The sequence below is a fragment of the Agelaius phoeniceus genome, chromosome 20, assembly GCF_051311805.1.
Source record: "Agelaius phoeniceus isolate bAgePho1 chromosome 20, bAgePho1.hap1, whole genome shotgun sequence".
Lineage (NCBI taxonomy): Eukaryota > Metazoa > Chordata > Aves > Passeriformes > Icteridae > Agelaius > Agelaius phoeniceus.
Genome location: NC_135284.1, coordinates 715,912 through 737,367, shown reverse-complemented (window position 1 = coordinate 737,367; position 21,456 = coordinate 715,912). Strand labels below are relative to the sequence as shown.

Here is a 21,456-nt window from a genome sequence, read left to right as displayed (position 1 = left end):
GAGGGGTGAGGCGGGAAATGAGGGCTGAGGGACGCGCTGAGGGGTGAGGCGGGCACTGAGGGGTGAGGCGGGAAATGAGGGCTGAGGGATACGCTGAGGGCTGAGGGACGCGCTGTAGGGTGACGGACGCGCTGAGGAGAGCGCCGCGGGGCGGCGGCGGGCTCTGAGGGCGGTGGCAGGGGCGGAGCGGGCGCGCTTGCGGATCCCGGCGGCCGCGCATGTACCGCGCGGTGATTGCCCGGAGAGCGCAGCGGGGCGGGCCGAGCCGGGCCGGGCCGCCTCCCGTCCGCCTCCCTCCCTCCTTTCCTCCCTCCCTCCGCCGCTCCCCCGCCGCCGCCTCGCCTCCCGGCCTCCCTGATGCCGAGGGATGGATAGAGCGGCTGCCCTGCGAGCCGCCGGCATGCTGGAGAGGAAGGAGCGGAGCGGCGGCGAGGCGGCGGGGCCGCGGGGCTTGCCGGCCGTGAGGACCACGCTGCAGCAGTGCGGGCTGCTGCAGGACCTCATCGACATCTCGCTCTCCAACCTGCGCGGGCTCCGCACCAAGTGTGCCGCGTCCAACGACCTCACGCAGCAGGAGATTCGCACGCTGGAGGTACGGCGCGGGCTGGCAGCCGTGGGCGCCGCAGCGGGGCCGCGCTGCCGCCTCTGCCCCGCATGGCCGGGCTGCGGCCGGGGCCTGCCGCTGCCCGCCGCCCTGTCCCCTCGGCACCGGGGCCGCGCCGCGCCCGCTCCTTCTCCCGCGGGCCGAGCGCTGTTGGCGGGGACAGCGGCACCCCGGCCCCGCCGCGGAGCTGTCAGCGGGCTCGGCGCTCCCGGCGCGGGGCCCGCCGCCCGGGGAAGCCGCGGAGCGGAGCGCGGTGCCGGCGGAGCGCGGACAGGTGCGGGGCAGCCCCTCGGGTGCCCCGGGCTGTCGGGCGGGTGCCGGCAGCTCCGTGAGGCAGCGTGCGGCCGCCCTGCCGCGCCCCGGGGCCTGGGCCGGGCTCCCGTGTCCCTGTGGAGCGGGATGCGATGTGAGGCGCGGAGCAAAGGTGACTCCGGGCTCGCTGAGAGGAGGTGTGTCCCCACACCGCTGGCCTGGCGTGCTGGGAAAACTCCCCTTTGCCTCAGGTCCTTGGTATTTGCTGCTGATGCTTCCTGCCCTCTGCTCCAGGCCTGTCTCTCTATCCCTGGCTCAGTTTCACTGATCTAATCTGATCCTCCTTTTCCCTCTGTTGCTGTGGCTCAAACAGCATCATGGACCGGGCTGGAGAGACGTTCCGCTGTGTAGAAAGATTATATGAAATTCTTCAAACACAAAACATGCGCTGCTGTGGTGCTCTCAAAGAGCTGGATCTGTATAAAAGTCTGTATAAGTACGTAGGATGTATTTTTCCTTAGTTAATTTGACCTTTAGAAACTTAAATAACATTTCCTTTTACCTTCTTGGCAGGTAGTTTTGCTTTAAGGAATCAATCCCCTCCTGTTCCCTTGTTTGATTTAAGTTTGATGTAAATGCTAATGCTCCTCTTCTCTACCTGCTACTGGAGACAGTGGAGCTAAATAGAGTGTTAGGCTTTTTAGGAAGAAAGGATCATCACAACACTGTAACTGTAATAAATCTACATGCAGAAAAATCCATCACATAAGAAATGAAGGTTGGGAAGAAAACCATGAAACAATAGGTGGTAGGTAGCTTTTGGCACAGTCTCCTGGAAATCTATCATTCTTCCTTTATTTTTTGTCTGACTTTTTTTGTGATTTTGGTTGGTTGGTTGGTTTGTTTTGTGGGGTGTTTTGTTTTGGTTAGTTCTTTTTCCCCAAAAATTTATAGTGTTGTTCTTCCTCCTGTCACCTCCAAATAGCATCCCAAAGGCTATTCTCCGTGAAACAATATTGGTATAGCCTTTTGGCAGCCCTGCTGGAGGGCCTTTTTGATGCCCAAACAATGTCAATCCCATCATTTTGGGAAATGATCATCACTATTTTGCTTGTGGACCTGTCTAAAAGAAAACCTTATTCACAAGGTATAAAGGCCTTTTATGATCTTGAGGCTCTTCTTAAAGCAATGAAAGCTGTTTCTAGTGATAGTTGTTGAGTGTGTGCACACAATCCTCTTCAGCGTTTATCTGTTTAAACAAATGTGTGCCACATTCACCAATGAGCATAGAATTTATGTTCAGAAGAAAATCTCTTCGATGTACAGTCCAGTATGTGATTTCTCTGGGAGTCCAACCAAATGCTGGATCTCTGCCCACACATGGAGCTGTGGGCATGGGTACAGACTCCGTGTTCTTTGCACTGTTGGGTTGCCTGTACCAAAATACATGTCAGGCATAGCCCGAGTCTTGTGCTTGACTGTGCCAGGCTGCAGTCACAGAGCCAGACTGCAGGAGCTCAGGGGCTGTGTTTGCTCCCCCAGGCTGTCATTGCTTGTGGTGCCCCCGAGGGAGGTGGGCCCAGAGCTGTCTCAGGTACCAGTGGAGTTCCTGATTGCTGTGCAGCAGTGCCACTGAGGCAGTGTGCCTGTGCCTGTGGGGTCGTGCCAGCACAGACATGAGCTCTGCTCCTGCAGGGAGCTCCTGGAGAGTCCAGAGTGCAGCTGGGAGCTCGGAGTTCTCCAGGGCCTGCTGTGCTTCCCTGGTGGCCTCCACAAGTCACCAAATGGCTCTGCAGGTCATGATTAGTGTCTGCTGGTGGTGCAGTGCTGTGAGCCACATCTGTACTGTACATCCACATCTGTACTATACATATTACTAGTCCTGAACTGAGAGCTTGTCTAGGCTGGGGCTGAACTCTCACAGGGCTTTCCTTCTGCAAAGACTTCAGAGGAAAAAGAATTGTGAAAACTTAGTTCCATTAATATAACTGATAAACTGTGTAGTGACGTGTAGTTGCCAGGTAAAGAACACCAACCTCACCGAGAGCACTCGGGCTCAAGCTTAGTTCCCTCCCCATTTACTGCAATGTTTTAGTTCCTTCCTCATTCCTCTTGCTTGTAAGGTGCTCTCAAAATAAAACACGGTAGATAAGGATTTCAAACTGGACCTTGGCAGGTACAGTTAAGCACTCACGGTGGCTCAGAAGAGTTCAGGGAAAACTGAGATACAGGAAGGAGAGGAAAGAAAGGGCTGTGGGAATTGCTTGCAAAGGATGTGTTGAGTGTAATATGTTGTATGAGCTGACCCTGTTTCAGGGTAGGAAGGCCATTTCTTAGAAGGGCAGGGAGTTTCCCTGTAGTGGAAAGTAGGTTCTGTTAGTTTGGTTATTAGCAGACTGGGTTCTTTGATGCCACAAGCTCTGGGTTTTTTTAAGCTTTATATCTTCTGCCCAATAAGTGCTTGAGTGTTTTTCTTTTTACCCAGTGCTGGTCTGTGCTTTCAGTTCTGTCCTAGCGTGTTTACTCACTTCTCAAGTTGACTACAAAACTGAAATGGAAAATAATGGTAATTTTAACCCATATGTAAAAGCAAAAAATGTTGCCATGTAGTGAGCATCCAGTGTGCTTCCAAGCATCCTTGGAAAGAAATAGCTCTGTCAGTCTTTACCTCTGTCCTTACACTAATCCCTTGTATGACTTAAATTGGTTTTGCAAAGTTAGAAGCATATTATTTTTAGCTGTATTTCTTTATGAAGGCAGCATCTTTCTGGATTCATTTCCCTGGCTGGGAAACTGCTGGTGGGACTAGACATCTGTGGTGAAGCACATCCAACTTCCAACTGCAGCTCAAGGCAGTGTGCTGGAGGTGAGCAGGAGAACAGTCACAGGTGCTGGCAGCAGGAAGGGTTCCTGTGGTTTCTCAGCTGGAAACAGCTGCTTTGGTGAGCTGTGGGAGTCCCAGACCAAGGGGGACACCTTCCCCCAGCATCCCCCAGTTTTGACTGCAGTGAAGATGAGGGAGGAAGGCTGCACAGCGAGACCTGGAGTGGATTTAGACTGCAGATGGATTTTCTTTCTAGCTGGGCTCTTGCCTCACAAGAGCTGACTGCAGCGGCTCTGGCGTGGCAGCTGCCTCCAGACTGGTTATGGTGGGAGTGTCGGGGTGAGGCAGTGCACACATTCTGAGGTCTGCCTGCTCTTTGGGAAAATGCCCTGGCTCTCTGGCCAGACTAGATCTGTGATAGAGACACTCCTGGGCCTGTGTGCAAAGATCAGTTTGGCCTCTTCCTCGGGGATGTCTTCTGTTTGACACCTTCAGCAAACCAAGCACCAGATCAGAAAGCCTGACTCCAGCTGGGCTGTCTCACAAATAACTCGGTCTAGTCTCCACAAATCAGTAGTTCAGTGGCTGAATGGTACCTGTGCAGTAAATCTGTTTGAACTTGCTTTGGCATTATCTCAATTCATTTGGCAATTTGTCTAGAAAAGGCTTATCTTACCAAGCAATCTCTGAACAGAAGCAAACTATTTGAAAATGGGGGGAGGCATGAGAGAAGAGGAAGAAGGATTGTAATAGTCCACACTTGCAAATTGGAAGTTGGGCATGCATAAGGGAAGGACAACTGAGTTTGTAAATTGGAAGCAGTGGGAGTAGTGAATTTTTCAGGCCAAACTGCAACCTGTAGCCACATGTTTATGAGCTTTGTTCAGCTGAAAAGACTTCCTTTCCCAGCAGGTCTTATGTAAGAGAAGAAGAAAGTCTCTTACTTCATCTTACTTTTTGCATATATGCAACACATTTGTTTTTCTTGAAGTGTCTTTTGTTTTTTTAGGACTCTTTCTCCTTTCTAAAATTTGTGCACTTACTGTACAAGATAGTCTTCAACAGAGATTCTATTTGAGTTGGAAGAAGGGAAGACCATATATTATTATGTAGTCTGCAGACATCATCTTTCCTTTGTGACAGTTATGATCAGAATTTCCATATCATAATGGAATTTAGCACACCTCTTACCACTGATTTTATATAAATGTTGACACACAAACTCAGCAGCAGTGTTTTCACCTACCTGGAGTTACCAGGACAAGCTCTGGTGAGCAGGTTGTCATCAGTATGAAGACAGGACAGGAGACTCTTCACTTTTCTGTCAGGCTCTGTGTACTCCTTGCCTTGTGTTGGGTTCCATGGTGCACTGACTGGGAAACAAGGAAGGAAGTGTCAGAGTAAGGCTCTGTGCTGCCTTTGCCTTTCTAGGGCTGCCTGTGTGGTCACTGGTAACACAGCATTATTCCTGCTCACCCTCCTGCAGCCCTGCAGCTGCGGGGCAGGAGCCCAGCAGAGCCTGGCTGGGAGCTCTGTCTGTCTGTCTGTCTGTGCCTGCACACAGCCACAGAACCCACAGCCTGTGGTGCCACAGTGGCCTCGCTCTCTGCATACAACCTCTGACACAGAACTGATCTAATCAGGGACAAAGCCAAGCTGGGCCCCAGCTGTGTCCAGCTGAACTCCTGGCTGTGACCAAGCTTGCCCAGATCCCACCTGCACAGGCCTTGGGCTGCTACCCCGTTTCCAATGCTGTGAACTGCATTTCACCCAAGGAAAGCCCCAAACAGTGTTCCAGCTGCATGCTAGAGACAGATGTGCAGCAATGAGTCAGCACTGGGTACACAAATTTATCACCTGCTTTGGTCATAAATAGGAACACTTAACAAAGAAGTCAGGTGACATACCAAATTATTTAAGGAATAGTGTCTGTTACAATATTTCCAACTAAGTGTGTAATCTATCAGATGCTTGAGGGATAAACCCTCACCTTTCTTTTAAGATTAATATTTCTTACCCTCATTTTCAGCTTAGAGGGATTACTTTTTTTTTTTTTTTTCTCCTTAATAAAAGGAAAGTGGTGCTGAAAGCAAGCCTGGCTATCTCCACTGTTAGGGGGTTGGAGAAGGTATTGGCTGATTACTGCTGTGGTGAAAGGCACAGAGTGATGTATGGGTGATCCTGACTCAGCCAGCTCTCAGACTCCCCTCCCTGCTCATTTCTCACTCCTGTGGAGCAATCCCACACAGTTGACACTAGCAGCAGCACAGAGTTGCCACAGCAGGCAAATATAGGGAACAGCAGCTCTCTGAATCTGGAAACACACCTGCTCCAAAGGAAACGAGGAGTTCTTCCAGCACATGACTTGTGAGCAGTTGTGCATGGAAGTGTCGTGGGCATTCCTGTTTCTTGGTGGGAATCTGCACCTAGTCAGACTAGCACATTATTAGGAAACAGTTTGGCATTCTGGCTTAGCACCAGTCCTCATTGGCATAGCCCCTGGAATCTAGGACAGGATCAGTCCCCAGCTGAACCAGATAAACTCTGCCTTGCTTGTGGGAGCACAGTTGGGAAGCACCAGAGTTTACAGGCGGTCAGAGAGGCCTTTTGCCTTAAGCTAGAGCTGCACAGAGCTCCTGTGGCACCCACAGATCCCAGAGGCGTGTCCCAGCCAGCCCTGCTCTCTGCACACCTCCAAGGACATGAGGTAATCACTGCTGCAGCTGTGGTGTTCACTTGCACCTGTGCTAGGTGACAGTCACCTGTTCTGTGCTCGGCTCCCTGGCCTCCTTGGAAACCTGCTTTCTGCATGACCTGTTTAAAATGAACCCTGGAGCATTCCTGAGGTGCAATCTCAAGCCTTTGCTTAGGCCCTGCTCTTGGGGTTTGAGGGAATCACAGCCCAGGCTGATCATGGCTGTCTGGTGTTTATCCTGCTCTAAGTGCAGCACAGAGGGCTGAAGTCTGAGCTCTTGGGGCTGGAGGCAGAATGAAGATCCAAATCTCATTGGACTTACACACCTGAGCTCAGGATGTTCAAAATCTGTCTTTAAAGGTGAAATACAGTTGTCATTTGTGTAAATGTTCTAAAGTGAGCAGAGGCCAGCTCTCTCGTTCCTCTTATGCCCAGTGAGAACATCCAGCTGGTTCTGTGTGCATCTTGGGAAGCAGGGAAGGGTCACAGGACACTTCAGCAGCAGAGTCAGGAATCACACTTTGGCTGGGGTATGGAGTGCCCCTGATAGGATGATTAGTAGTTACCCCTCATGAAGAGCTCTAATAGCAGAGCCTGTGAGCTCTCTTTAGAGCAGTAATTAACGTGCACTGAGGAATGCTGCTGGGATGCAGCAGATCCAGGCTCTGATCTGGTCTGATCTGATGCTGCCAGAACAGGTCATTGACCCCAGTGTTCAGCATGCAGCCAGGAGCCTCAGGGTTGAGGCCTTGGAAATCTTCAGAAGCTTTTTGCAATGAGTTTAGTACCTTCCTGTCCAGTTCTGCTCCCCTTACGTGCTTCTAAAACGTGGGTTTGTTGATTTATCAAAGAACTTTCACTTCTGTTTGAAGCAACCTAAATTTGGAAAGGAAGTCTTGAGCTCCTCGTTGTTGTGTATGGGTTATTGTTGAGGCCTGTAGGTTCCAGTGTGAGGTTTTAGTTATAAACTGAAGAGAAGAAATAGTTAGTAGGTTTTACAGATTGAGGACTGCTCATTGATTTTTGGCCATCAGCAGTAAATGACACTGCTGGAGGAGGTGGTGGGTTTGTCAGTAGGTGCAGTCATGGGGAGATGTGTGTCCATGTCCCATATGCTGCCTACAGTGCTCTTAGAGAACCTCTCCATACCTGGTTCCTACCAATTTTCTAGCAACATTTTTCTACTTCCAGAGCAGTTTTCCCCTTTTATTTCTAGAGTAAGCTAGAGGATTAAATACTGCTTTGAAATACAGTTACATAGCTCCTCTGAAATAAGCTGAAGTAGGGAGATTCTGTTTTTTAAAGCTTCTGGACTTTTTTAGATGTCTCCTTAAAAACTGTTCTTAGTCTGCCAAGCAAAAGACTTCAGGCCTTTTGTCTTTATGAGCAAAACTGAAACTTTCCACAGTTCTCTTAATGCAAAATGCTTCTGGTTCTTCATCTTTCCTAGGCAGGGCTCTGTGTCCTGCTGCCAGTGCCTCCTGCCTGTGCCTGCAGTGGCCGTGTCCTGCCTGTCCCCACCCTGCAGTGTCTGCTCAGCTCTGCCTCAGCACAAGGTTTTGTCGTCTGGCCCTGGTGCTGTGACAGCCTCTCTGAGGCCCCCCAGACATGGCCTGACTCAGCAATTTTCACACCTCTGCCTTGATCTTTCCTGCAGCTGTAAAACCAAGGTGCAGAGGGGAAGGGGAAACACGTGAGGAAATGCATGGTGTGATCCCTGCCTCTCCCTTTCACTCCTCGTGGATCCTCCACATGAATAGGCTGGCTCAGCCCTTTCAGTCTTCCTGTGTTCCTGACACCAGGAGCCTGGAGTGAGCTCACTGCCACTGCAGGCATGGCCCCTTTATACTGCAAAGAATAAAGGCTCCACATTCAGGCTGTATTTTATAGGGCTGGTTAGCAGCACGGTCTGTCAGCTTCCCTCACTGAGCCTCAGTGGTGTGGGAACAGCATCAGTGAGCTCTGCAAGTCCCTGCATTGCTCGAATTCTTTAAGAGTTCTTCTAAGTGCTGAGCCTTCAGCCTCTTCATGCAAGTAGCTGTGCCTCTGAGATTTATCTAACCTCAAACTCTGGGAGAGAGAACAGGGGGGAAGTTGGAGAGCCGCCCTGATGCATGGGGGATTTTGAAATTTATCAGTAAGAAACATTCATTTATTTGGGAAAAAGAATTTGGGGAGCTGTTCCTCAAGATGACTGACTGCAAACAGCCCGTAGCTGCTGGGAGGTCAGGGTGGGTACAATGGCACAGCTTTGCTTTGATCTCAGGTAGCTGCACCAGGATCACATTTAATTACTTGGAAAGCCTGTCTCTGAGCAGCAGATTCTCTTCCCCCAACTGGGATGGACTTCATTATACAGAGGACAAAACTCTGTGTTTTCTTCAGTAAATTCTTATTTTCATGCAAAACTTGAACTGGGTGATAGCACATTTGAACTTTGGGGCTACTTTAGATTTATACTTGACTCTCTGATGTGAGTTTTATGTTCATATTTCTTCTTGGATTTGAGGTATGAAATAAAGCTCTTTTATTCCTCAGAAGGTGAAAGACTTGGAAAAGCCTCTGTGAGCTGTGGTGCTTTATCTCAAAGCACATACCATTTCCAGCAAGGTAGCTGTTACATTCCTATAACATATTGTGCAGCTATTATTTAATCAATAAGACACATATTTCACAGCACAGCAGATACACAGCTCTACAGCCAACAGCCTTGCAAAGCTTACAGTATTGCCTACCAAGTACTGTCCTCCAAATGATTTTCTCATGTTCCAATGAGCTTCTGCCTGCCATCTGCCCTTCACACAGTCGTCATACCATGTCTGTTCTTTAAAGGACAATTTAATTAGATCTTCTTTCAGTAGGTTTTAATCAAGTGTTATGGGGTTGCTGGTGAATTATTTACAGCCGTATCACTTGATGGAACACTTGGTCTGCTGAAGGTATCATGTAAGTGACATCTGTAGCAAACAGTAGAGCTGGCTTTGACCAAGAACCCCACTTATGTTCCTTGGGGTTGTCCAGTTGACATCAGATGAATGTCAGGTTATGTGAGCCCACTTTCCTTTGCAGGAGCAGCAATTGAATGTGACTGCACTGAAAACAAAGGAGCTGAAGCAGTTTAAAACTAGGGTAAGAGCTGAATTTAGCTCTAGTCTCTGCTGGCTCAGTTCTTTTATAAGTGCCTTTCAAGGCTGCATACCTTAAACAGCATGGCCTTGACCCCACTTGAAGCTCCAGCTATTTAAACATAAAGTACTGTTGCACTGTCTTCAGAATTGGTCTCTAAAGTGTGTTTTGAATGAGCAAAGGACTAAAAAACAACACTCACATAGCAAAGGATAACCAGCTGAGAAAGGGGGTATTTTTAGAACCCAGAAGGATTCTTTCTGTGCCTTATTTCACCTGACTCTTGGTAGAAATTCTACAGTTACAAGATAAGCTTTCAATTTTCATCTTGTTGAATGCATGTTTCAGCAACATTGCTCTTTTGCCAGTTCAGCTCCCATTATTCTGCATGAGACAGCCCCAGCATGAGGCTGCCATCCATACAAGTACACCTGGAAATTTACAGCAATAACTGTTCAGCTCTCTCTTGGCATCCAGAACCGACACTTAATTGTTCTTCTCCCTTTTGAGCCATGTATGTGGCAAGAAGTTATTATATGATGGTCTCATCCTTAACATGCAAGTGCTGCTACCCACGGCCTAAATAATATTCAGTGTTTGTATGAAGATTTAATTTGCTCACATCTATCTCTGAAATCTCTGCCACTGAAATGATTACAGGAGCGCCTTAAAGTCCCATTACTCTTAAGCTCCTTCTCTGAATTTTTAAGTGCTTGGACCTTTTCCTGGGGCTGATAGTGAACTAGTACAGCTGGCAATCAAGAACTGTATGTAGGAAAGCGACCCCTACCATTGTCCAATCCAGGCGTTCTTTCAGTGGGTCAGTGCAGCTGTTTGGCTTTAGGGAATGATGTACAGGGAGGTCCTGGAAACCCCCAAGAGACCAATAGAGAATTTAGCAGGTCATCGTAGCTCGTCGGAGATCATTGTGTGTCATGAGCCTTTTGTGAAAGACAAGACTAATTTACAATTTAATAGTGTTGAAATCCTGGATGTGTCAGCATGCTTCACAGGCTCCTCAGAAGGACAATAGGGTGAGAAGTTGTGTACTCTGCAGTTCCCTCTGCAATAAGAGAGACGCTGCCTACACTCAACCCATGCTTTGATCCTTCCTCATTCGCTAGAATGACCAGAGACGAGGAGGGAGTTTTTAATGTTGGCAAGTGAAAGCTGAGTAGTTACAGTCTCACTGAGGAACTGAAAGCAGTCGGCCTATTCATGAGAGGCTTTTCTAACTTCTCTTGGCAAGTAGCAAGGGCAGATGCATTTCAGAGAAAGTGCTTCTAGTCCTGATTTTATTCAGTGTTTGTGCCAGGACATTGTGGAAGTTGGGATAAGAAGGGAATTAACTGCACCTTTATTGCCCTGTAATTCTCCCATTGCTGCTGCAGATGGCCTGGCTGGGAGACAAAGGGAGCCAGCCTTAGCATTGCTGATCTGGGTTGGATATCTGGAGCACACACCTGACAGGTTACCGTCGAGTCTCAAGGTTCACGTTCAGGTGACACTGTACAGTAGTTGGCTTTATAGTGGTTCCTCTCCTTTCAGCTGTGTGGAACCCACAGGTGTTTTCCTCTCTGTGTCTGCCGTTGCTGTTTGTTGGTTCCATATGGACCATCCCTGGTCCCAAGCCTTGTGCAGCTGCTGGGAGAGCCTTTGTAGCCGAAGGTGCTGCTCCGTGTCACTGAGAGCCTTCCCTCCCCCAGGCTGGGATATTCCTTGTGCAACGTGATCTAACCCAGAGTGGTTGGGAACTGATAGTCCAGAGTTCATTTCCAGTTATTATTGTAGTAGGGAGTCAGGCTGGATCGAGGTACTCATTTCCAGCACAGACCATATACCCTTTGAAAACATAAACAACCTCTAGGTCAGTTTTACTTAGCTTCATACACAAGGCTTTCAGCTAAACAGGAAGAGCAAGCAGGAGCTGAGGTACTGTAAGAAGCTGGTTCAGCACTCATCTATACTGGACTAAGTAGGGTCCCTTTTTGAAGTAGAAAAAGATATACATGGAGGACTAAGCTCTAAAGCAGCAGTGGGAGCTCCCTGTTTTTGTCTTTTGAGCTGGTCATCTTAACTGCAATGCCTTTTTGCTCATTATCCAGGATCCTACAGAAGCCCTTCCTGGACAGGATCTAGGGTAGCTTTGAAGGCAGGCACGTTCAGAAGTTGTTGCCACGGTCTCTTAGAGAGACTGGAGATTAAAGGTACTGAACTAGGTGAATCATTACCCTCAGAGTATGAGATTGTAGTGTTGGGGATCCGTGCCTGGTGTTTGTGCACACCCAGCAGCAGCAATCCGTGTGCAACTACAGCCAGGATGGGAGCACCAAGTTAGTAGCAGTAAAGCCTCCCTCAACTGTACTTTGCTGCACGCTAATACAGCAGCCTTCTGCTAAGATTTGAGGCTGGAAGGACTCTTTGCACAGCTCAGTATCTGTATGTGCAGCTGAGACTAACTTGTGGTGGCTGGCTGTCATTGCCTGTTCAGCTGAGTTTGTGCTGCCCTGGCAAACGGGGCTCAGGCGGCTCATGGAGCCAGCTGGGGTCAGAGGCTGTTCAATTCACAGTGCACTAGGGCTGCACAGCCGGTGGGGAAGGGGAGCCTCTGGGCTGGACAAACAGGTCACACAGGTTTCCAGAGCTCTGGCCTACCTGAGCAGAGCTCCAGGGCTGCAGGAGCTGGATGCTTTCATGTAGGAGCAGCACCAGCACTTTGTGAGATAAAAGTTTGTGAGAATTGAAGTTCCATCAAGTACTAGAGTGTTTAAGCTTAGTTTAGCAAGCATCCATCAGAATAGTCAATAATTTGACTTCTTTGCAGTTAATAATTAAGTTCTTCCTACAAAGCACCTATGATACAATTAAATTTAATTTCTGACTCAAGATTAACAGCTTCACTTGGTCCTTGCTATAGGCTTTCCTTTAGAGAGAGACCAGCTTGGATATGAGGATTTGTGCCCTCTTTAGGGAGCAGAGGTCACATCCTGCTCTGTCTCTGTAGAGGTGACTCCTACACTCCTGCTCTTCCTGTTGCCTCTCTCCCTCTGCCCGTGGCCCTGCAGAGTAGCAGAGGAGTAGGAAGGAAGAACTAGTCCAGTACAAAACCTCACTGAACAGTCAAAGACACCCAACAACTGACCAGCAACTTTGAGCAGAGTAGAACACACAGCTCATCCCAGTAACTTCAAAACAAAACCGGGGAAAGGGCCATAAATAAAACCTCTCTGCAACACCATCTTCTGCCTCACAGCCTTTCCCCACAGCCCACATTTAACCCAAACTTCTTGAAGTAACCCTTCATTCTCACTGCAATTGTACTGCCTCCATCAGTGGGGTGGTCCTGGGCTTTCAGAAAGGATCTGCACAGAGGTTTGTCTGGGACTGTGATGCTCCTGTTCCACAGAGAGCAGGAGGGCTAACCGAGGATGTGGAACTGCAGGGAGAGGGGCCTTTGGACAGGTGCTGGTGAGAACGTTGGTTTGCTGAGAAGGAAGGAGAGCTGGCCCCAGACTCACTGGCAAATGGCATCACCAGTCCTGGAGGGAGGATAAAGCTCAGACAGCCCACTGACACCATTGCACTTTTGAACTGTTTTAGGAGTCTCTCCTAGAGCTGAGCTGTGGGGGACCCGGTTAACCTGGCAGCTGAATCTCAGTTACACTCACAGCTTTTCCAGTCCTGTATTTTGTGTCTCAGTGCCTGTACACAGCACTCTGGGAGCATTCTTGATAATTGGTGAGCAAACTGAAAATCTCCGAGCCCACTGCATGGCAGAACATAGCAAAGCTTTTCTTTTTCCCTCTTAAAATCTTGGGTTATAGGTTCAAAGCATTTTGAACAGAGTGGAGTTTAGTGTATTTTGTTCTTCCTCACAATCCCAAAGTACAATCTCATAGCAGCTTGTTAAAATAAAGCTGTTTTGCAGTTTTAAAAGAGAGAATGTGGCAAGTTGCCACATTCCAGTTAAGCAATTTCCTATAGTTGAGTTTTTTTTTAAATGCACATTTTTTTCAGCCGTGTCCCTACTCTGTTTTCTCTGCAAGAAGACAAAATACCCCAGACAAGACAGAAGCCCCCAACTCTGCATTAATACTTGAAGCAAACTCCCCTTCCTGAGTCTCATCATGAGAACAGAACACAGAGCCTTGGCACGGGGAACTGTAGTGTATGTGGCAAACTGGAATTTTTAAGAACCGTGGCTTTTTTTGGAAGCAGCATTTTCCTTCATGGGGGTAGATTTGCCCTTTTGTATCGCAGCAGCCCCGAGGAGCAGCTCGGCGGCTGGGAACCCCCGTGGCCGCATGGGGAGCGGGCGGGAGCTCGGGACGGGAGCTCGGGACGGGAGCTCGGGACGGGAGCTCGGGACGGGAGCAGGACGTGCCTGGCTGAGCTCAGTGGGTGCCTGTGTGTCCTGCGAAACTGGGCCTTGGCAGGTGCACGCAGAAACCCAGTCACTGATTTAAGAACATCTGCTGAGTAATTGAAAAGGAAGAGCAGGCAAGTCCTCCAGGTAGTGAGTAATGCTACAGCTTCCTATTTCTGGGTTACTGTGCTCAGTCCTCTCCCTTTCTCTTTGCAGCTGAAGGAAATGATTGGCAGTGGCTGTGCTGAAGAGGCAAGACTGGACATGCAGGGGCTTTGCAGGCCATGGAAATGGGCTCCAGGGCCTGGGCAGCCAGACTGCTTCTGTTGAGCTCCCCAATGCCTGTGTCTGTAACCTAACCCAGCACTAGGCTCAGCTGCACTGCTGGGGTAACAGGCAGCACGGGCAGGACCTTGTCCAGCATTCGGGGAAATCAGGGCATCTGGAAGTTTCAGATAACTTCAGTGTTCTTTGAATGAGATCACAGCTGGAAAGCTAATAATAATGTGCTGCTGATTATTTGCACTTTCAAGATTATACTGTAAACAATCTAGTTGAATTTATAAATTTCCTTTACCAAAACACAAAAGAGAAATAAGACTATCTATGAAGGAAGGATGGAGGTAAAAAGGTTTTTTTTCTTTTTGTTCAAGACATTTTTGGCTTCAGAAGCTGATTCTAAAGCAAGACTGCTGATACTTAGGGAATTCTGCTATTTTGTTTGCTCCTCCTGTGATGGCTGAGCGCTGTAAGTTTTGCATTTGTGGAAATCCTCAGAGCGACTGAGCTGTGGAAGGACAGCTTGTGCTCTGTTTGGGATCAAGCCAAGTATTAGGAAAGCTGAGTGTGGGCACTGACTTTGTGCCTGTGAGACAGGTAGGAAGTGTCTGCAGATCTGCTGGATGCCTTAGCCATTTGTAGGCCTTCACTGGTATTCTGGAGGAGTGCTAGAAAGTTACTCCCAGTAGGGTTTACAGCACACCTGGCAGGAGGTGTAGCAGAGTAGCAGTGGCATTTAGAGTCTGCCACTGTATAGGTGTGGCATTGCAGCTTTCTACAGCATCCTCAGGATCCAGGATTTTCAGTAATGCCTAACTTATCCATGTTCTTGTTGGAGAGATCAAGGTGAAATACTGGAAATGGAGTCGGACAAACCATGAGTGATCTCTGTATAATGATGCTTGGCTGCAGTGAAAAATCTCAACTCCTGTGGCATGAATTTGCATCCAGCACTCAGAGCTGTCTGCTGGCAGGCAGAGAAATACAACACAAAATCCCTTTGTGTTTCCCCTGCTCCTTGGGAGGAGAGTATTTCCATGACAGACTAGCACACAGGCTGTACAATGGCTTTTTCTTTTCTCCTCAGCAGTCTGGGGTTTGTGTGTTTCTGGTCGATGTGGCTCAGCACAGTGAGTCCCTCCTCTGGGCTGGGCAGGGGCAGTGGAAACCCTGAACCCAGAGCCTGCTCAGCTTCTCCTCAGCACATAATCCAAGGACATACTTTAGGACAAAGGAGATGTAACTCAGCACAAGGAATGCAAAGGGGTGATGAAGAAGTTTTCTGAAGGGTATTTCCTAAAGAGCCTGTAGAGCGTGAAAAGAGAAATGGAATGAAAGTATACGAGTGTATAAGTACTGTTTTCGAATGTTTCTTACAGGCTGATGCTCTGGATTTTTTTCTGAATTGTGGAAGTGATGGCAAGTGTGAGAACTTTGCTCTGCTCTAAAGGCCTTTTTCCAACCCCCAACTGGAGCAAAGATGTCAGGCTCAGATTTTTCACAAATTCTGCATAAAATAATTTTTGGACACACAAGCAAAATGCTTAAACTCTGATTCTGAACTGGCACGTTTTCTTCCATTGTACATTTAATGCCGATTTTTATTAGAAGAATATGTTTTGAGAACTTTAATTTGCTTCCATAGAATGCTTTGAAAATGAGAAACTTGGTTTTAGCCAACTGTCACAATATCCTTCTCTTAAATGAACAAAACCAAAGGAAAAGCAGCCCCAACCCCAGCCTCCTGTTCTGCTTAGGTACGGAGACAAATGTGGTGTGTGAAGTTTCTGTGGAAATTCACAAAAGCAATGGATATTGTACCTGCCTGAAAGATGGTGAGCTTGGAGCTTGTTATCTTTGTATCTGTGATCTTTTTTCAAGTGTTGATTAAAATCTTTCCAGGCTGCTGTATGATGCCAGGTAGCTGTTGCAGAACTGTCTGGTGTATGGCCAATTGCTGCTGATCAATCCCCTTTGTGTTTTTCCTCATACAACTATTACTGGGTCATCACCTGTATTTTGCTCTACTTTTTAAGTGGGCACAACATGGTTTGGGTGAAAGTCTCAGGGTCATAAGAAAAAAATGTTCTTTTCGGGGTTGGCAATCTGGGTTGAGGTGTCTGCACTCTAAATCCTGTATTTGTATTTAACTAATGATACAAACCCCTCATGGTTGCTACGGGCAAATGTGAACCAGTAAGAGAGAGCCCCAAGGCGATTTTTTGAAAAACAAAATGTGAGCAGTGAGCCATGGCAGCTTTCTCACTCACTGTCTGTGAAAAGAGAAATGTGACCCCCAGTCCTTGCCAAAATAGCTCAATTCTTTCTAGCAGAAACCCAATAATTGGGAGCATTTCAGAGAATACAGTTTCTTAGCCGAGATTTCCCAGGGTGCAGAGACAACGTCTTCAGCTCCAAGACCTGCAGCCTGCTCCTGCAGAGATTTAACACTTTTCTGTGTAAGCCTCTTCCCCAGAGCCCAGCCCGGCAGCAGTCTGGGGAATAATTGAGTCAAACAAGCAGAGGATTTGATTTTGTTGTGTTTTTGTTTCCTTCCCTTGGTGTGCTAATAAGCCTGAGAACAAACTGCTAATCTCATTCCCCAGCCAGGTGAGGGAATGGTAGAGACTGGAGGTTTGTGCTTGTATTTTATTGAGGCTACAGAAAAAGAAATGTGTAAGACAAAAGGAAGATCGCTGTGAAGGCAGGGGAAGAAAAATGGGAAAAACCCTTTGGGATTAGGGACACCTCAATGCTCCATTGAAGGAGCTTGATTCCTTCCAAGCCCTCTCAGTTCTGTCCTGGGGAGTGTTCAGACCTCATCCAAGTGTTTGCCCTGGAGCTCACTGTCTGTGCCAGCTCGGGGTGCTCAGGACCTGCAGAATGAGGCTTGCAATGAGGAAAGGGAAGTGCAGGAATATGACGGGGATCCACAATTAGTCATTCTCTTCCTGACCTTGCTGAAGGAAATGTCTGGCTTCATATTGTCTGCTGTAAACTCGCCTTTATTTAGGCTCTAAGTTTACACATGCACAGCTTGTTGGTGTCTTTATTTCTACTTCCTGAACCATCAGCCAAATAAATATACCTGAGAGTTCTTTCAGAGATGTGTGAGAATGATTAGTGCCATCATAAAAACTATGGAGGATATTCTCTTTACAGGCACTTCTAAGTTTTGAATTTTACAGAGAGATCCGAGGGCTGTAACACAGCTATCCCCAGAGCATGGCCTGGTGCTTCCTTTCCAGATTCTGAGCCTTCCATAGTCTTTCTCCCTGTCACTTGCTGCCTTCTGCTGCAGTCGTTGGAAAGCCCACAGGGGTGGGGGGTAATTGTTTTCTTAATGGGAGGAGAGATCCAGTGGGTTTGCCAAGATACTGAATAATTATAGAGAGAGGCAGAGTATTAATGTTATGTTTGGTCTGCATTTGCCTCTGTAGGACTCCACAGGGTTGGACAGGTACTTGTTTACCTGCACTACTTGGAGAAGCCTGTGTGGTGTTCCTCCCAGCAGGGTAGATCCACTGGCCTGCTCAATGGCCCTGCACCGGCTCCGTGAGGGATGGGATGCCTGCACAGTCTGCGGGCAGTGTGAAATAACAATGGCCTGCAGGAGAGGCGGGCAGCAGGAGGTTGCTGTGCTCCCTATGGAGGCACAGCTGAGCCTGATGAAGCGTGGCTGAGGGGAAGGAGCCGCTGGGTGCAGGGAGCTGTGAGCTGAGAGGAGCAGAGCTGCAGATCTGATGTGGCAGCAGCAGGGCTGTGCTCAGCAAATGGCAAGTACAGTTCTTAGTCTTGCAGAACGCTCTCAGTCATTCTGTTACACTTGTGTGTCCTCGGGTTGCAAAGGAAGGGGGAGGGCTTTCATTTTTAGTGTTCAGTGGGTGTGAAATCTCTGATCTTTAAGCAGAGCACTGTTCCTGTAGCTGCATTAGGCTCGGATGCCTCGCTGGGACGAAATCTTTGAAGAGAATTATGTTATGAGGCTCAGGGAACTACTTGATTGTGCAGTTTCATCCTCCCACTCTTAGCTGGGAAGGCCTCAACTGAATGTTTACAGCCTCACTTGCTGGGATTGTGAAAAAGAGAAGAGTGGAGAAGAAAAGGAGTGGTATGTGGCCTCCAAGTGACCCAGAAATGATGCTGTCTGCATCATTTGACAAAGCAGAAATAACATACTGTAGTGTTTGGGCAGTGGCTATTGTGTCAGCCTCAGGCATGACTGAGGGTTCAAAGGAAAATCCATCCATCTGGTGTTCCATCTCTCCCTACCCCTCTACCTCTCTGTGCTTGTATTTACCAGTTTCTCCTAAGGCTTCTCCCCACACCTTGCCTGCACATTTTCCTGCTGCCTTGTGCTGGGTCCTGTTTTACAGGGTTTGTTTAGCAATGCATTGAGAAACTGTTTCCTTTTCTGTTACAAATGAGCCCAAAGTCCCTGAGCAGCACAGCTGGGTCCTGCAGGAGCAGCAGCGCTGGCACCAGGGCTCCGTGGTGGGGTTGCTCCCTGGGGGCTTGTTCCATCCCTGGCATCCTTCTGGCACCTTCTGCTTTTCAGAGTCCCTGCTGCTGGGAGCCACTGGTTAGAGCAGAGCCCTGAGAGAGCTTTCATGGCCCCTTTTCAGAGCTGCTCCTTCACTTTGTGCAAATTATTTTAATCCTTCTTCCTCTTTCTTGTTTTTAACAAGGTGCTACTGCATGGGGTCCTTTGAGCACATTGATGTTCCCGAGGTGTTTGTGGCATTCAAAGCAGTGTCACCGTTGTGCAGCCACTCTTGTTGAAGGGCATTGTGCCCCTGGCCCAGCACAGCAGTCACCCCCAGGCCTGGAGCCTGTGACTGCACCTGTGTGACCAGGGCAGGGGGGATAGCAAATGCACCCAAGAGAGCAAGAGCTCTGCTACCGTTTCAGCACAGCTAAAGCTACAGAAACCAGGCCTCCCATTCTGGACAGGTGTCGTGCTCACTGCCAGGCTTCTTGCTGAATGAGTCAGCTGGGTTCAAGTACAGAATGAATTCCACAGGCTGCAGGTCAGAGGCTGACGTGTAAGTAAGTGAGCCCTTTCATTTCTCAGATGGCACCTCAAATAAAGCAAATGACTTTGCTGCCAGTTATTTCTCTGTAATATTTTGTCTGATACCTATTTTACCATGTGTGGCTGGTGAAAATACAGGTCACAATATCATCCTTTAGTAGCTTCAGTTCTATTGGTTTTGAGAGCAAAGCCATGTGGGTGACAAATGGAGTGACCTAATTTTTTAGGATACAAATCATTCCTTGAAATAAAGTGTTTTGCTTCTCGTCCTCGTACTTTGGGTCCTGTGCAGATCCTCTGCTTGCCTTGGAAAGAGCTTCTCGAATTTCATGCTGATCTCAAGGTAGTTTGGAAATTTGTGAGATTGTGGGACTCTCCAGCTGAATCCTGCATTATGTGACTGCTCCTAATGGAAGCACAGATGGGAAGGATGGTTTTCTCTGTGGCTGAACAAAGTGTTCTATGAACAGGTTTGGATCAGATTTCACTGCAAATTGAGCATATGTCATGTGAAAAGGGTACAGACCCACTCTCTCAGTTTAAGCAAGCAGATTTGGTTCTAAACCAGTCAAAACCAGGCAGTGGTTCAATTCTCCCTGTACTAGAAAGGGAACACTTCACACTGCCATCAGGTATCTTTATACCTACAGGCACAAGGAGGAGTTCTCTGAACAGAGGGGGAAATGAGAATTTCTGAGGCTGCAGTTGGTGCTGGTGATGCTGTGATCAGATGCTGATAACCATCAGATAGCTGGGGGCACTCAGATGAGTCAGCTGCTGAGAGCCTGAGCTCACAAAGGAGCAGCTCAGCGCTCTGTGGGCAGAGCTGCGGGCACAGCTGGCTTGTTGGGAGAAGCCTGTCCTGTGCCTGCAGACCCCGGCAGAGCCGAGCCTTTGTGGGCACCTGCACAGGGGCTTTCTGAGCTCCACAGAGCCCAGGCTCTGCCCCACATCTGTGCTGTATAACAGTGACATCCTAGCCCTTTCCCTTGCATGGATCAACCCCGCTGTACCCTTTTTTCACTTTAAACTGGATGACTTTGAGGAAGTGCCCTGAAGCATCCTCACATGCTGCTGCTCTCCCATAACTGGTGAGATCTTTATCAGTTTCTCACATGGTTGCCAAGCATGACTTCAGAGACAAATTTGGTAAGTCCAATTCTGACCTTTTTATGTTCTCTTCAGTGCTCAGGTGGCCTAGAAGGTTTTTTTGGTCTGACATAGCGTTTGTGTATATAATGGCACCGGGGAGAATAGATAAGAGTCAGCAAAAGGTGTGAAGGGAATCCACTTTCACTGGATGCCTTCAGATGACTCATCTGACCTTCCCCAGGGCCCTGTGCAGATAAACTCCAGCTCAGAAGTTTTGTCTTTGTTCGAGGAGGCAGAAATGCAGAACATCCCTCACGCTGTGCTCCTGGTCTGGCCAGTGCAGTGTCCTGCTGCACCAGGAGCTGCTGGGTGCTTCAGGGAGTGCTCCCTGCCCTCTGGGCTGGCTCTTGGCAGGAGGTTAATAGAGCAGTTCCTTCCTGATTAATTCCTGTCTGAGGCAAGATAGATGATTTGCATTTCTCTTAACCACATGCAAGAGCTGGGCCATACATCGATCTGATCCTTTTAAAGCCTCAGCCATCAGCTGGGTAAATTGCAGGGCAGGACTTGGTTGCAGCCTTGGAAGTTTCCGTGTGAGCTCACGTTTATTGTCTCCTCCAGTGCTGCCAGGCTCCCTGAGATTTCATCTCCGGGCACAGGAGCAATAGGATCTGCTTTTGACCATGTGCTTGATTTGTTGATTAAATCATGACAGTTGTTTGTTTTGGGTATTGCAAAACTCCTCTTCTAAACATTGCGTATGTTTCAAGTCAACAAGAAAAGTTGCAGGCTTCACTGAGCAGATTATAAGTTTTGTGGAAGTGTGAAAACATGGCATTTGGTTGTGAAATGGATGATTGAATCAAACTTGGTCTCCAACTGTTGATATTCTGAAGAAATCTTGGCTGGCACCTTGGTATAGCAGAGTCCTCCCTCTGCCTGTCCCCAAGTTGTTTAATTTATAATTTCCATTCTCTGCCATGGTTTCCCTTTTTTTTTTGTGAGTTGAAAATTACTATTTTTGCTGCATTTATAGGGTATTTCAAGATAAGCAGATTAAAAGCATGAAACTAAGCCACAGAAGGCTTCAGAAAAATGGGGAGTCTTCTAGCCTATGCTCCTTTTTCCATGTTTATTTGGATCAAGTGCATTGGATTCAGACTGGGTTTTGACCAAGTGCAGA

The 21,456-nt window shown here is 48.2% G+C and overlaps 1 protein-coding gene across 1 annotated transcript in view; it reads left to right on the top strand.

Annotated features, from left to right (window-relative positions):
• Positions 1 to 227: 227 nt before the first annotated feature.
• KSR1 (kinase suppressor of ras 1) overlaps positions 228 to 21,456 on the top strand; it is a 49,863-nt gene continuing 28,634 nt past the window's right edge. Inside the window, exon 1 of the mRNA XM_054647061.2 lies at positions 228 to 592. Coding sequence (XP_054503036.2) covers positions 368 to 592 — 225 coding nt within the window. The 5' untranslated portion in view covers positions 228 to 367. The remainder of the gene's footprint in view (positions 593 to 21,456) is intronic.